The sequence below is a fragment of the Dacryopinax primogenitus genome (assembly GCF_000292625.1).
Source record: "Dacryopinax primogenitus strain DJM-731 SS1 chromosome Unknown DACRYscaffold_9, whole genome shotgun sequence".
Taxonomy (NCBI): Eukaryota; Fungi; Basidiomycota; class Dacrymycetes; order Dacrymycetales; family Dacrymycetaceae; genus Dacryopinax; species Dacryopinax primogenitus.
Genome location: NW_024467206.1, coordinates 536,932 through 550,453, shown reverse-complemented (window position 1 = coordinate 550,453; position 13,522 = coordinate 536,932). Strand labels below are relative to the sequence as shown.

The window sequence follows — 13,522 nt, the reverse complement described above, 5'->3', positions numbered from 1 at the left end:
TGTCAGTCGAGGCATTTAGTAACGAACATACGATGACATACTGGACAGAGTGTAGGAAAGCACAACACCAGCCTTCGATGGGTCGACGGTGTTACGGAATCCGACAGAAAACAGGCCAATTCCGAGGATGAGGCAGTTTCCAAGGAAGTCAAGTCGCATACCGAGCCACCTCAATCGAGAATCAGCTTACGATTCATAGGGGTTTCAGAATATGCTGCATACCTCTGCAAGGTAATGGTCATAAAGTAGGCCCTGTTTTCTACGTCTATCGCGTGTTCGGTTGTCGTCACGAATCGTTGCTGGAAGAGCATGTCAGTACGATCGTTGTATTGCGTAAGACACTGGCAATACCTGTTCTCGATATGCGCGAACAGTGGCTAGTCCTGTCAGCGTTTCTGAGGAACATCAGCATACGAACGCACACATTGTGAATATAACATACCAGAATAGGAGGCGTACAGGTTGGAACGCAGAATAGAGTCCATGCGCTTCACTTCGACCGATGTTCGGCGATAGAAGGTAGATGCGGCCCAGTACAAGAACAGCAGAGGGACGAAGATGATTCCGAGGTACGCATAGGTGTAGAACACGAGGAAGACAGTGCCAACAACGGAAGCCGCGGTAGTCAACAGCTAAAGGTGTTCTTCAGTCAGAACACTAACATCTTCTGCCTGCAGCGAACGAACCTGGTAAATAGAGACTGCGAGCTGGTTATCCATGACGTCCACATCTTTGGCAAGTCGATTGACGATTCGCCCAAGAGGCGTCGTGTCGTAAAACCATACAGGTGCCCTGAACACCCTCATGAGAGCGGTCGCATGCAGATTTCTACTAGCTTCAATAGCCGTCAAGCTAACAAGACAATGAGACATGCCATTTGTCGCGAATTTTCGACAGCGTACCTCAGGAAAAGAGCACTGAGGAATGCGAAGAAGGCCTGGGCACCGCCAAGCCCAGCATACATCCCCATATATCCAGACTGACTGAAGTCAGAGATGCTGTCACTGGTCCAAAAGCCGAGAAATAGGTTATTTCCGACAGACGCAGCCTGACCAAAAGCAATGATAGCCAGAAGCCCTGGTGCCCAGAGGACAGATCCAGCAGCTTGGAGCCACTCGGTGTAAACTTTCGTTGTAACTTGGCCCGTTCTGCGCTCTTCTTCTTGCATCAACTTAGGCCCCTTGGAGCTCGTTTTCCCTTCCCCTTGCTCCGATGCTTTTGTCTTCTTTTCATCCCCGGCCTTTTGTTTTTGTTGGTTACCAAACTCCTCAATGAGCTCGGCGAACCCTTTGCCATTGCTCAACAACTCCTAGCAAAATATGTTAGGTCCCCTCCAAAGACACACCTGAACTTGGTCCCACCTCGTAAGTGCCAGATTCTGTGAGCCGTCCCTCCTCTACATGCAGGATATGGTCCACACGGGGCAACACGTACAGTGCATGTGTGACCAAGATCCTCGTCTTGTTTGCCAGCGGTCCTCTCAGCAAGCAGTTTTCGAGAATATGGTTCGCCACATGCGCATCCACCGCGCTGAGAGGATCGTCAAGTAAGACGATATCCGCATCAGAGTATGTCGCCCTGGCGAAGGACACTCGTGCTTTCTGTCCGCCACTGAGGTTGATCCCCTTCTCTCCGATCTCGGTCATGTCCCCGTTGGGGAGCATGTCCAGATCTGGGGTCAGCGCACAGGCATGACAGATTGCGTCGAACCTTTCCGGGTCGTCTGGCTTGCCAAACATAACATTGTCGCGCAATGTGGCGTTGATGATCCATGCTGCTTGAGGGACATACGCTGTCGAACCACCGTAGACGACGTGGCCACGGGTTCGTCGCATTTCTGCAGTAGAATTTTTCAGGTCTTGGTAAACAGCATATAGTACGACCCTCACCTCCGATAAGCCCCTGGAGTAGGGAAGACTTGCCGCTGCCGACCTTGCCCACAATAGCGATGAAGCTCCCTCTCGGGACCTTCAAATCGATATCCTTGAGCGCAAACGGTTGCCTGGCATTCGGGTCCTCCTTCTCCTTCCCCTCCAGCGGTGCCAATCCCTTCCTCTTCTTCTCCTTATTCTCCTTATTCTTCTTCGCAGCTTCCGCTGTCTTCTTCTTGGCAGCCTCCTTGGTCATTCCTGCTCCCGCTCCCCCTGCTTTCCCTCCCCGCCCCTTGGATTTCTCATCAGGCTTCTCCACGCTCTCCCAAACGAAGTCCCCCTCTGCATCCACCGCCAGCTCCGCGTCCAAATGTACAGAGTACGGGTCCTCGAGGTCCTCTGCCAAGAGCATCTTCCCCACTCGGCCGAGGGCGATGTATGCGTCTGTGCAGTAGGTAAAGACGTATGGCAGAGCCACGAGGGGGGTGCGGATGATGTTGAAGTATTGTAGGGAGGAGAAGATGATGGCCGGAGTGAGGGGGTGGTTTGATAGCGCGTAGGTGATCTATGACTTGATCAGTTATATGCTACACACAGAAGAGGAAGAGTTACGATAGACAAGATGGACGCTGCGATAGGGATGAAAGCTACGATTGATGCCATGCATGCTCGTCCGAGAGCCATCGTGCGTACGTTGTGCAGCTCTTTTTCTCTGATGTCGCCGCTCTTGCGAGCATAGAACGCCTCCCACACATAGAGCTTGATAACACGTATTCCTGCTAGGATCTGAGCAGAGAAGGGTGAAGAAGAATTATGAGCTCCGAGGAGAGGCCGAAAAGAGGATCGACGCACCTCCTGCATCAGTCGCACCCTCTGGTCCGTGAGCATCACCGCCCTCCTCCTCGATCCATAAATCATCTTCACCAGATATCCCTGCAGCGGAAACCCAAGTACGAGCACCGCCAACCCCACAAGCGCCGAGTACCCCAGGTTAGAAATAAGCAGGGCGATTCCGATAAGGATCTGGATAGGGAAAACCCACAGCCCGTGCGCGTACGCAGAGGCTTCGTCCATCCTCGTAGCGTCGGCGGAGATCATCGTTGTTATCTGGCCGGTGTTGTGCGTGATCCGGGCTTTGCCAGATAGGCGGAGCGCTTTGCGGAAGATGTTGGAGATGACCTACCTGGAAGTGAGCGGACTGGTGCGGTAATACAGTCGGAGCATGGGAGGAGAAGGGTACGTACGGAAGTGCGAATCAAGAACCCAGTCTGCATGGCCCATTGCATATAGTTATTCTGGCAGATACTGCTCACCTCTTGCATGACAAACAGTGCGATTGCCAGCCCTATACCATACCCCACGTCCCTGGGAGCCGGGGCAGTCGGGTCGCGATAAAACACGTACGCTTCCGTGAGGTAGGCAATAAGCGCCTTGCTCACCAGTGGGGTGGTGGTATTGAGCGTATCGCCGACGAGCCTGAGGATGCCTGTGGGCCAGAAACGCCAGAAGAAGGTGCGATTGAGCGCAAGGAGAAGGGAGGAGTCGTACTCCCTTTTGTCAGCTTTTGAGCTGCTGGTGCTGGGGAGGTCGGCAGGAGTGGCAGAGGACTTCGTCCGTCCGAGCTTCTCTGTACTGCCTTCTTCGAGATCGCCATACCCCGACGAGCTAGCAGCAGCAGTCCTCGTGCCGAAGCTCGTGCCAGTGCGGGTGAACTGCACGTCGACCTCTCCTGCCTCAGTGGGAGCGCGTAGAAATATAGGGCGTTTTCCCGGGGGGCAGCGAGCGTAGAAGTTTTGCTCTACTTGATCGGCGACTGTATGCGCGAGGCGGGCATCGTCCAGTTCCCACAAATCTGCGTGGAAGTCAGGAAATACTAACCTAGGGGAAGGTGAAAGTGTGGACCGTCTTCCTGTATAGGTCGCGTATACCCTACCGTTAGCAGTGGGGTGAGCCACTCCACAGTAACTCGTGACAAGATACTGCCATCCAATGCTCAGTATCGCCGCGTCACTCAGATGAAAGACTCACTTGGACCGGATATCAGGAACGACCTTCCCCTTTCCAAAAGCGGGCGGGGCAGGTTCAGGCCTGTACAGGCGAGACAAAAAGTTGCGCCGTTTCCGGGGCATTTCGACCGGGAAATTGGCCGCTGTGGCCTGTGGGGCATTTTGAGTTAAGGGGTTGTCCATCGCCCTTTTTTCTCTAGGTTAAGGAATGTTGTTTTGATGAACTTCAGGGAAAAGGGGCCATAGGTTGCAGCGAGCGACAGAAAGTAGAACGACCATAAGACACAAACTATGTGCGACAGCTATTTATTGCGTCGGCCATCATTTGATGAGCTGTTAATAGAGTCAACATGACTCGTTTTTTACCGTCTCTGAGCGGTGCTGAGCTCGGCAGAGTGACCCATTATGAAGGCAGCCAGGGATCTGTCGTGGGTCATATCCGGGAAGATCGGAAATGACGTAATTTCACCAGTGCCAGATATGCACATTCCAGACCTTTGATTCACTCATGCAAAGGTCTTTGTCGCTTGAAATCGATCGCAGAGGTGTGTGGAGAGTACGCAGAAGCCTGGAACCTTAGCAACACCCGAGCTTCTCCGTTTTAGACGTTGCTACGGGATCTTGCTCGTGATTTCACTGTGCAAGTGTCTTAGTGTAACTGCGTCACTTGAGCACAAACTGCCCTACAATATCTCTCTCATTGACTAGCATTGAATGCACTTTCCAAGAGCTCGTTGGCGGTTAAAGAAAAGCAGAAATCTGGCTTAAGCCTGGAGACAAACGCCGATGGGTGCCTAGGCCTCGGCCACGTGTTGATAAATGAATAAGCTCCGTATCCACGCGACATCGATAACTTCTGTGAGGGGCCAAGCACACGCCGCGTTTTATCTTGTTCACGTCCTTACCATCTCTTGCTGTGCTCTACCCTCAACCTACTAATCAAAAGATGGCAACTAAAGTATCCAACATTCCTGCCCCGCTTGCTGCGTACCTGCGTGCGCTGGCAAAGCGGCCCTTGCTCACAAAGATGGTCACCGGAGGTACGCCCTTCCTGGACCTTTAACGCCGACTATGCAACTTAACGCACACCAGCCGTCCTCTCTTTCCTGCAAGAACCGCTCTCCTCTTCTCTCGCACATCTCCCCTCTCCCGCACCCTCCCAAACAGTATCCCGCTACTCCCCCGAGCTCGCACTCCTCCTCGCACGCCTGCACGTTTCCCCCCGCGCACTCAAGCTCGCCCTCTATGGGTTCCTCATCTCCGCGCCCATGGGGCACTTCCTCGTGCTCATGATCACCCGCGCGTTCACCGGTGTGCAAGGAGTCAAAGCCCGCGTAGGCCAGCTGGCGATGAGCAACCTTATTGCCGCGCCCATCCAAGTGTCTGGTGCGTTGCATCTCTTCCCTAGCTGCTATCAGATGACTGACGCATTCATTCCTCACAGCATACCTCGCCAGCATGGCCATCATCCAGGGCGCCCGTTCACCCCAACAAGTCCTCGCCGCTGTCCAATCCGGTTTCCTACGGGCGATGAAGATGACCTGGATGACCTCACCCGCAGCCGTGCTCTTCGCACAGCAGTTCTTCCCTCCCGAGGTCTGGGCCGTTTGGTTCAACTTTGTCAACTTCTGCTTGGGCACGTACTTTGGGGTTGTGATCAAACGCCAGCAAGCGATCAAGGGCAAGGGAAAGGAGGTGAAGGATGAAAAGAAGGACATTTGAGCGATCCAATTCGTACCCTGGTCTGTCTGATTTTTCGTATTTCTCGCGTTGTTACCACTTGTCTTTCTGTAACTTATGTTATTTCCTTTGCATTCAATCCGGGTATTGTGCAAATTGCTAAATTCACCTATTTACCCAAGAATGGAAAGGTGCTATCAACATTAATGCTACAGCCAGACGTACCATAAAGTCCATTTCTCCTCTTTGGGACTACAGTGACCCCTGCCCTAGCACATACTTGAATATATGCAGCGCTGTCGCCGGCTGGTCATACGGTATCAGATGCCCAGCCCCGGGAAGCTCGACGTACGTGATCCCCCTCTCGTTTGCGTACGTGCCCCCGCCCTCCCCATCAATGCTCGCAATACTGCTCCCCGGTGCGGTCTGGAACCCCTGCTTCCCGCCCCAAGTCATGTTCTGCAGCCATATCCGGTCACCTGTATAGATCAACAACGCATCCATATACCCGTGCTCGATGGTGATGCCCCTAGGCAGATGAGGGAGCAGCGCGGGGAGGAGCGTCTCGCTGTACGCGCTCGTGTCGTACCCGTCGGAAGTAGCGAACACTCCGTTCGGGTTACACTCGTTGAACGTCATGTTCGGCACGTGCAGGAGCTGCATCACGTCCGGTCTTGAGAAGTATGCTGGGGTGTTGTCGGCTCCTAGAGGGCAGGTGTCGTCCACGTTGTATGGGCTCAAGCAGGGGTTACCGCAGGAGTAGAGCATGTAGTCCCACGTGTCACACGCATCTGTATATGCGTCTGCAGGGATGTTGATCAGCCCATGCGGAGGGTAGGTGATCTGCGACATGACACTGTCGTACCCGCAGGAAGAGGACAGGTTCACCAGCTGGGAGACGACGTCGTCTGAGAGCATGAGGGCCGACTGGAACTCCTTTGCGTAAGCGGCAGCGGGATCTGCTGCGAGTTGACAAAGTCCGCGCAGGTGCCGTCGGATACTAGGATACCGTTGAGCTTGATAGGGAGGACGGAGGGGGTGGAGAGGATGCGTTGGGCGATATAGGGCAGGTATTTGCCGCTGTAGGACTCGCCGGCTAGAGTAAGGGGTTTCTGCAGGAGGGCGGGGAAGTTTTCGTCTATGCATAAAATGGTTAGCACAGGATGCAAAGCCGCAGGCAAGGGCGTACAAAAGTTCTCTAAGAAACCGTAGAACTGGTCGGCAAGCTGCGTCATCGTGGTAATGTCGTTCGTGCCAACGCTGTACCCCGTTCCTACAGGCTGATCGATATAGATCATGTCGCTCGCAGTCGTCCATCCGTATGGATTGAGGACGGGTGCATCGCCCGATTTACAGCTTATGGGGCCGTTTTCCTGCGAACAAAAGGTCAGGAGAGGTCTACTTCGCAGCAGACAAGAGGATACCATAAGGAACCCCGTCAAGCTCGAGCAGCCCGGACCGCCATTAAGCCAGATCGTCAAGCTCTCGCTTCCTCCGCTGGCCGTGCTGGGCCAGTACCAGAAGAACAGCTTCTTCGTCTCACTCGGGGACTGGCTCACAGGGAGCAACCCAGCCCACGTGCCCGGAAGTTCGAAGTTGATCAGGGGTAGGGCGGACGTGTTGACATAGAACTGGTTTGCACATTCCGGGAACCCAGGCGCATTCGGGTTACCCGGTGGGTGCGGTGAGACAGGAGGAATAGGGTAGGGCCATCTTGGTGGTGGGAGGCTTGGAAACCAGAAAGGACGAGGATAATGTGTGATTGGGAGCTTGGGGGCCCAGTGTGTCCAGGGCCAACTGGATGGGGTGCGCTCGACAGGGGTTGCAGCTGATAGGCCAGAGAGGACGACAAGGAGGGACAGCACGGTTGAGAGTGTGGTGTACATTATGAACGAGTAGTAAGTTTCAGATGCACTAGATGGGCGATGGGTCGTTGGAGATGGGAGGAGAGGGGCGGAGGACGTGCTGCCCTGAGGTTCGTCCAGCACACTCAGTGTCCTTATATGTCGGGTCGAGAAAGCTGTGGTGTAATGACAAGCCAGACTTGAGTGGGTAAAATACAGGTCCAAATAGAATCAGTGCGCAGTCCAGCCAGTTGTATTGCACATCCGGGAAAGCGGAGATGGTGGAAAGCGGCTGGAATTCAGGCAACCGAACCACTCGGCATAGACTATAGTAGGTAAGAAACATGGAGCTCTTTGAAAAGCATAGAATAATTGGAAGTTCGACCAGGCACGTCCGATGGACAAGGGATTGAATTGCCAGCGCATGGCAGCCATGTGCGTGGAACAAAAGGATTGATGGTGGATAAAGAATCATTCAGAACACGCGGAAAAAGATCCCCGGTGTCAATCATTCCGGCCGCCGCATTAGGAGCCAGGGAGCTTAAATACGCCATCCATCAGAGTGCAACCAGAAACATCTTCGGAAAGTTTCATGATGGGATTTCCAGTACCTTATTCAAGTGCTGTATTGTCAGAGCGCTGCGGAGCAAGCTGTTGGAAGGCATGAGAAGCACACATCGCCTCAGTTCCTCCATGTTCCAGTCAGGGCTCACGGCGAGGTTGCGGCGAGCCACCGGTATTTATTAGCAACAAATCGGGATGAAGTAATAGATACGATACCTTACGCAACTTATGGGACTTTGTTTGAGCGTCTGACGTGAGTGTACATGAAAGTACCAAATTTCACAGAAGTGGCTGAAACGCTGGCCGTCCATCTTCACATCTCGCCCTGCCAAATCCGAGGTCCAGCCGTATTGTTGTCAGCACTACGCATGTCAACGAATGAGCTGGTTTTCACCGCATGCTTTCCTCGGAACAGCTTTCATCCGTCCCAGAACTCGAGGCGCTTTACAAGCAATTCTCAAAGCATCTGTCTGTCCGGAGTTCGACCCCGAATCTCTCGTAGCCCGTGCCTGACAGAACCATTGCTGCGATCGGTCTTCCGCGTGCTCCGAATGAGAACGCGCGTAACCAAAGGGCGTTTGACCGGCCACGGGGATATAACGGAATACCGGACGAGCGGGAAGATCGGCGGCAAAGACCTTCCATTCAAATATCCGATAGCTGTAGCGAACTCAATCCGCCTTGAGGAAGAAAACTAGACAAAACGATGGTGCCGTAATGGCCCATACACTTGAGCGAAAGACGTAGTATCCTGAGTGAGAGGGAATGAGAAGGACCGTGAGACTCTGGGAAGAGAATTGAAGAGGTGAATATGAAATGAACGAGTGACGTGAGTTAATCTTCTGACTTGCATCATTCCAGTCCTTTTAGTGCATGCTAACCGCATTGAAACTCCTGTAACGCCTCGAGTCGGGTACTTCCGTGGCCGTGCTGGAGACGCGTTGCCTGATATGGCGGGGCTCAACGAGGTCCTCATCGTCATCCCAGCTGCCGGGAACAGGGGACATGCCCTCGCCCTCGTCATCCTCATCGTCCATGAGAGACTTGTCAATAGGGCTGCTAGAATAGGCACTGACGAAGTCAGCATCGGACTCGCCACCAGAAGTGGTGCCAGTCGTCATACGCGAGAGGCGCTTCGAGCGAGTAGAAGTCTTTCGGGACAGAGCGGGAGCAGCGGCATCCATCGGGGTTTCCTGAACAAGAATGGCCGCGGCACGGCCGGACGACGAAACGGGTGGTGCCCGGCTCGGATTACGGGGAGGGGCGATGGGACTTGGTGTGCTGGCCGACTTGATGGGGGTCTGGGCAGGCTCTGCGACGACTGTGCTGGTGGATTCCCGTTTGATGTCCCTCTGGCTGGATGCCTCAGAATCTGCGTCCTCCGCATGGTCAACAGGTTCTATCACAGCCTCTTCCTCGTTGGCAATATCAACAGGTTCCACGACTTCGTTGATCATCTCGGGAACGGGTTCCAGATCTGGCTCATCGATCTCGCCAGACCGCTCAGCGGCAGAAGGACGATATGTCGCCTCGCTCATCTCGTCAAGGGATCGCTTTTTTTCAGCACGACTGAGGGCAGGAGACAGACGCTGCTCCACAGTGGAATGCAGCGGCTCGAGTCGATCTCCGGCTGGAGGAGCTTGCTCAAGGCGCTGTTCCAATGAGGTGTCGGCTTCGGCTTCGGCTTCGGCTTGATGAGCAGAATGAGAAGTCTTCACACGACGGCGAGTACGGCGACTGCGACGGGTTGCGTCTGTTTCGCCACCAGTGTCATCAGCACCAGACCGGGGAGATGCGACACGGCGCTTGTTTTCGAGGTCAGCCAGAGCCAACTCCAGCTGCAAGAAAGGTCAGAAAACGTTGTCACCTGCTCAGTGCTCTAGATGACCAACCTTCATCTGAATCTGATTCACTTTTTCGCTGATCCTCTCGCTCTTCTCGCTAATGCCAGCATCCACAGCGCCCATGGTATCTTCCGTTCCTTGATCACGGCCACTAGCAGAGAATCGCTTCTTCCTAACAGGTATAGCGCTCCTGTCACTATCATGCTCTTCATCATATTTCTGCTCTTTGTAATGGCGCTGACGGCGAGGCTCCAATTTGACTTCGGCCTCTTCTTCATCGATTTCGCGCTCATCGATCTTCTCGAGCCTCCGCTTCCCAGTTTCGATGTCTGCAGCGTTCATTCCGATCTCATGCTCGACGAGCTCTTCATCAACCGGATCATGCAGGGCGGTGCCAGTGCTGAAACTCCTAGGGATTCGTCTGCCGTTCGCCAAGCCCGGGGTAGAGGCACGGGAATCAGCGCGTGAGCCAGTGCGAGACGTGCCAGTCTCGGACATCGAGTCGTTGAAGGACATGCTAGCGAGGGCACGCTCGATCTGCTCTTCGACTTCCGCAACCATCTGCTCGCGTTCGCGCTCCATAGCTTCCATGTTGAGACGCATCTGATCGAGTTGCATGAGCGCGTCCTGGTGCTCATGCTCGACATGAGATAGACCTGATGGACGGGGTCAGCTGCTGCTGCACACCAGCAGGATCAGAACACTCACGCATCTGAAGCTGTTGCTTCTCCTGTGCAGTGACGGTAATGAGGCCGCTAAGGCGCCTGCTCTCCCTTTGTTCCTTTCCAATTTTAGACTTGAGGTCGCCAGCCTCGAGACTGAGCTTCTCCGCATATCCCTCGAAAGCGACAAACTTCTCACGCCAAAGGTCAGATTCTGTCATTAGGAAGTTCAAGCGACGTGAGAGACGGCCAATCTTAGTCTCGAGGTCGTCACGAGCATCAACGAAGGCAGTGGCGCGACGACGGATGGCACGTTGAATCAGCTGTTCAGCCGCGGTCAGTCCGGCCTGACGCTTCGACATGCCCAACATGGCTAGACGCTTGAGTAGCGATGGCTTCTTGTACTACGCGCTGTCAGGAATACCAATCACACTCGGAACAACTCACTCACTTTATCCTTGAGCACAGAGTCGAAAGCCTGGATGACTCTGGGCTGGAACCACCATTCAGGCGGTGGGATGATCTCCGCATACACGGCACTGGGCGCCCCGCGCCGAGTCTTGATGCTGCAGAGCGGCCTGAACCTGCCAGCGGGGAAAGCTTCCTTGAACTCACTCGGAACTGCATAGTCAGGATGGAAGTACCCCTCAAAGGCATTGATCAGCGTCCTACGGAACTTATCCCGCTGCTGTTTGGTGCTAACGCTCCCAGCTGGCGGGCTGGGGCAGTGGACGCTGTTGATATCCAGGTCGCAAATACAAACTTCCTTGCTGGGACGAGCGACGAACCGGCAGTCGGTGTGAAGGCCGATGAGCCACGGACCGGGATCTTCAAGGTAGATCTTGGCATCGCGGGCATGCACCGCTGGATGGGCGATACCGTTCCAGCCGCGAAGCTCGACGATGTATTTGATAGTGTGAACGGCGATCTATAGCACTTGTCAGGGTATGGATCTTTCTCGGCAGCATCTGCTTACACCGAGCATAGCAGGATAACGAGAAAGGAACAACACCCTGCCAGTAGCGGCCAGGGCAATCTCACAGACAGTGAGGATATTATCCAAGTTCAGTGCCCTAAACAATGGCCACATAGTGAACTATCCATTCACGCATCAGCATCATTCCAGCCGTTTAACAAGCGACACCCACGTTTACGTCCACCAGGCCCCTACCGAAGTCCAGGCCACCCGGGAACCGACAGACGACTTCGACGCTCTCGCCTTCTGCACCAGCATCGAGCTTAACGATGTCTCCCGAACGCGGGGATGGGTGCTCGAGGATCTTAGCGATTTGCAGAGAGTGAGACTGCACATCTTTGCTGAACCTCGCCCAGGAGAGGGTGAGGAAATCGCGCATGAGGTCGTAGATAGGGTGCTTGGACACTAAAGCTTGATCGCCATTATTAGCTGAGTCTCAAAGAGAGAAAATGCAAACTAACTCAAAGCATAAGGAAGCCAGAACACAGTCTCCCTCGGCAGGAAGAGTGTGCTGCCACCAACGACCTTATCGCCCCAGTCGTCCGTCTCCGGCTCTTGCTCCGTCTCGGTCGCCTCCGGGGTGCTCTGGCCATTCCACGGTGCCTTCCTGCGTGCACTGCTAGCCGGGCGGCGCTGGAACCTCCTCGACCCAGGGCTAGCACCGGGCGTGCCAGTAGTGGGCTGGGAAAGGCTCTTCCGGATCGCTTCCGCGCGACTCGCGTCTGCGTGGGAGTACACAGTCAGCACAGTACCGTAGTATATCTGCCCCTCCTCTTCTTCCTTCTTCCCGCCTTTGAGGGGCGCGTTGTTGCTGTTCGGCACGGGAGGGGGGTTGAAAGACTGGAAGGAGGTGGTGGAGTAGTTTGCTGGGCCATAACCGGGGCGCAGAGAAGGGAGCGATGAAGCGTTAGACAGTGAGGTGAAGGTCGCTGCACGGTTCATGCTATGAGGCCCCGCAGGCCGAAGAGTGAATGTGAAGGTGTGAATCGTCGATGCTGGCTGCAGAGTCGAAGCGATAATCTCCACTTCTTTGGGGAAGGATAGCTACGCGCAATGTTCATCAATGGGGGCATATATGCACCACTTAGACAGGAAAACATACCTTGAGCGCTTTCGACAGCATCCGCTGCACGTCCTCACCTCTCCTGCTCTTCCGTTTCTTCCCACCACCAACGGTGCTCCCATCCCCGCCGTTGTTCACTCCGGGACTGACGGTGCTACCCAACACCTCAGCTCTCCACCAACGATTGACCGCACCATCTGCGTGCCTGCACCCCTCGACACTGTCCGGCTCCGCGAGGGTCCATGTATGCGGGCTCTTGGGCAGCCCAGCAACGAGGTACAAGCTTGTGAGCGGGGTAGTGCTAGCTGGGGCGGCAGGCTGAGTGAGGGCACCGTTTTTGCTCCCGGAACTCAGTTGCTTCTGGTGCTGGCTAGCGACGGTACCTGGCCTACTGGGGCCTTTCGGTGCAGGAACCAGCGCGCCTTGCTGTGCGTGGGAGTGGTGTCCGTGCACATGATGGTGCGGCATAGGAGGGGGGATAGACGGAGGTGGGTCCATCTCACCCTGGGTTGTCGCTCCCCCAGCTTCGAACTCTTCGTCGTCGTCCTCTTCCAGCTCCTCGATATCTGTACGCTCCCGTCTCGCATGCCCGTTCTGAGCACCTGTAGGAGCCTGGGCAGCGACGGCAGCATCGAAGTCGGAAGAGGGGTAAGATGTCGCCGAGGTGTCCCTCTGCGCACGCGGACGGGCATACCGGGAGGATGCAGCAGCAGCCGCGGCAGAAACGTTGGATATATGCGTCTGCCCTGGACGAGGGGAGGGCATCACTTCCGGTTCCGTCTCGGTCGCGGTGTTGTCTGCATCTCCGAGGCCGCGTGCGGCAAACCGATGCGTGTGCCCGTTCATCTCCTCCTCTTGCTGGTAAGGAGCGTGGTGATGGTGATGATGAGAATGATGGGCAGAGGACTGCTGTACCGGTGTGCGGCGGGAATGGGTATGATGGGACGGGGATGAGGGGAAGGAGGACTCGCGCACTTGGAAGCGGCGAGTGGTGGGGGAGACGGGAGCAGGG

The 13,522-nt window shown here is 55.0% G+C and overlaps 4 protein-coding genes across 4 annotated transcripts in view; 1 reads left to right on the top strand and 3 right to left on the bottom strand.

The window, feature by feature from the left end:
• The window catches only part of DACRYDRAFT_52395 (uncharacterized protein), a gene marked incomplete at both ends in the record, with an annotated part of 5,777 nt that extends 1,777 nt beyond the window's left edge, over positions 1–4,000 (bottom strand). The window contains 13 exons of the mRNA XM_040775104.1: positions 32–169; positions 223–299; positions 352–395; positions 443–632; positions 687–852; positions 903–1,309; positions 1,362–1,837; positions 1,890–2,436; positions 2,484–2,657; positions 2,724–3,050; positions 3,116–3,723; positions 3,774–3,850; positions 3,900–4,000. Coding sequence (XP_040628727.1) covers positions 32–169; positions 223–299; positions 352–395; positions 443–632; positions 687–852; positions 903–1,309; positions 1,362–1,837; positions 1,890–2,436; positions 2,484–2,657; positions 2,724–3,050; positions 3,116–3,723; positions 3,774–3,850; positions 3,900–4,000 — 3,332 coding nt within the window. The remainder of the gene's footprint in view (positions 1–31; positions 170–222; positions 300–351; positions 396–442; positions 633–686; positions 853–902; positions 1,310–1,361; positions 1,838–1,889; positions 2,437–2,483; positions 2,658–2,723; positions 3,051–3,115; positions 3,724–3,773; positions 3,851–3,899) is intronic.
• An 856-nt stretch (positions 4,001–4,856) lies between these two features.
• DACRYDRAFT_31521 (uncharacterized protein) lies at positions 4,857–5,551 on the top strand (the record flags this gene model as incomplete). The annotated part of the gene is made up of 3 exons (XM_040774349.1): positions 4,857–4,917; positions 4,970–5,263; positions 5,322–5,551. Coding segments are annotated over 3 exons (585 nt in total), but the record flags the coding sequence as incomplete, so codon positions are not given.
• Positions 5,552–5,809: 258 nt separating this feature from the next.
• DACRYDRAFT_15827 (alpha/beta-hydrolase) lies at positions 5,810–7,443 on the bottom strand (the record flags this gene model as incomplete). The annotated part of the gene is made up of 4 exons (XM_040771142.1): positions 5,810–6,516; positions 6,567–6,695; positions 6,747–6,930; positions 6,982–7,443. The coding sequence occupies 4 exons, from the start codon at positions 7,441–7,443 to the stop codon at positions 5,810–5,812; spliced, it is 1,482 nt and encodes a 493-aa protein (XP_040628725.1).
• Positions 7,444–8,496: 1,053 nt separating this feature from the next.
• DACRYDRAFT_66769 (uncharacterized protein) lies at positions 8,497–13,353 on the bottom strand. Its single transcript, XM_040775826.1, has 8 exons — positions 12,550–13,353; positions 11,909–12,491; positions 11,620–11,858; positions 11,448–11,567; positions 10,923–11,399; positions 10,518–10,875; positions 9,858–10,465; positions 8,497–9,803 (listed from the first exon to the last, which is right to left on the bottom strand). Exons 1-8 carry the CDS (start codon positions 13,273–13,275, stop codon positions 8,832–8,834), a joined length of 4,083 nt encoding a protein of 1,360 aa, XP_040628724.1. The 5' UTR covers positions 13,276–13,353; the 3' UTR covers positions 8,497–8,831.
• Between the last annotated feature and the right edge of the window lie 169 nt (positions 13,354–13,522).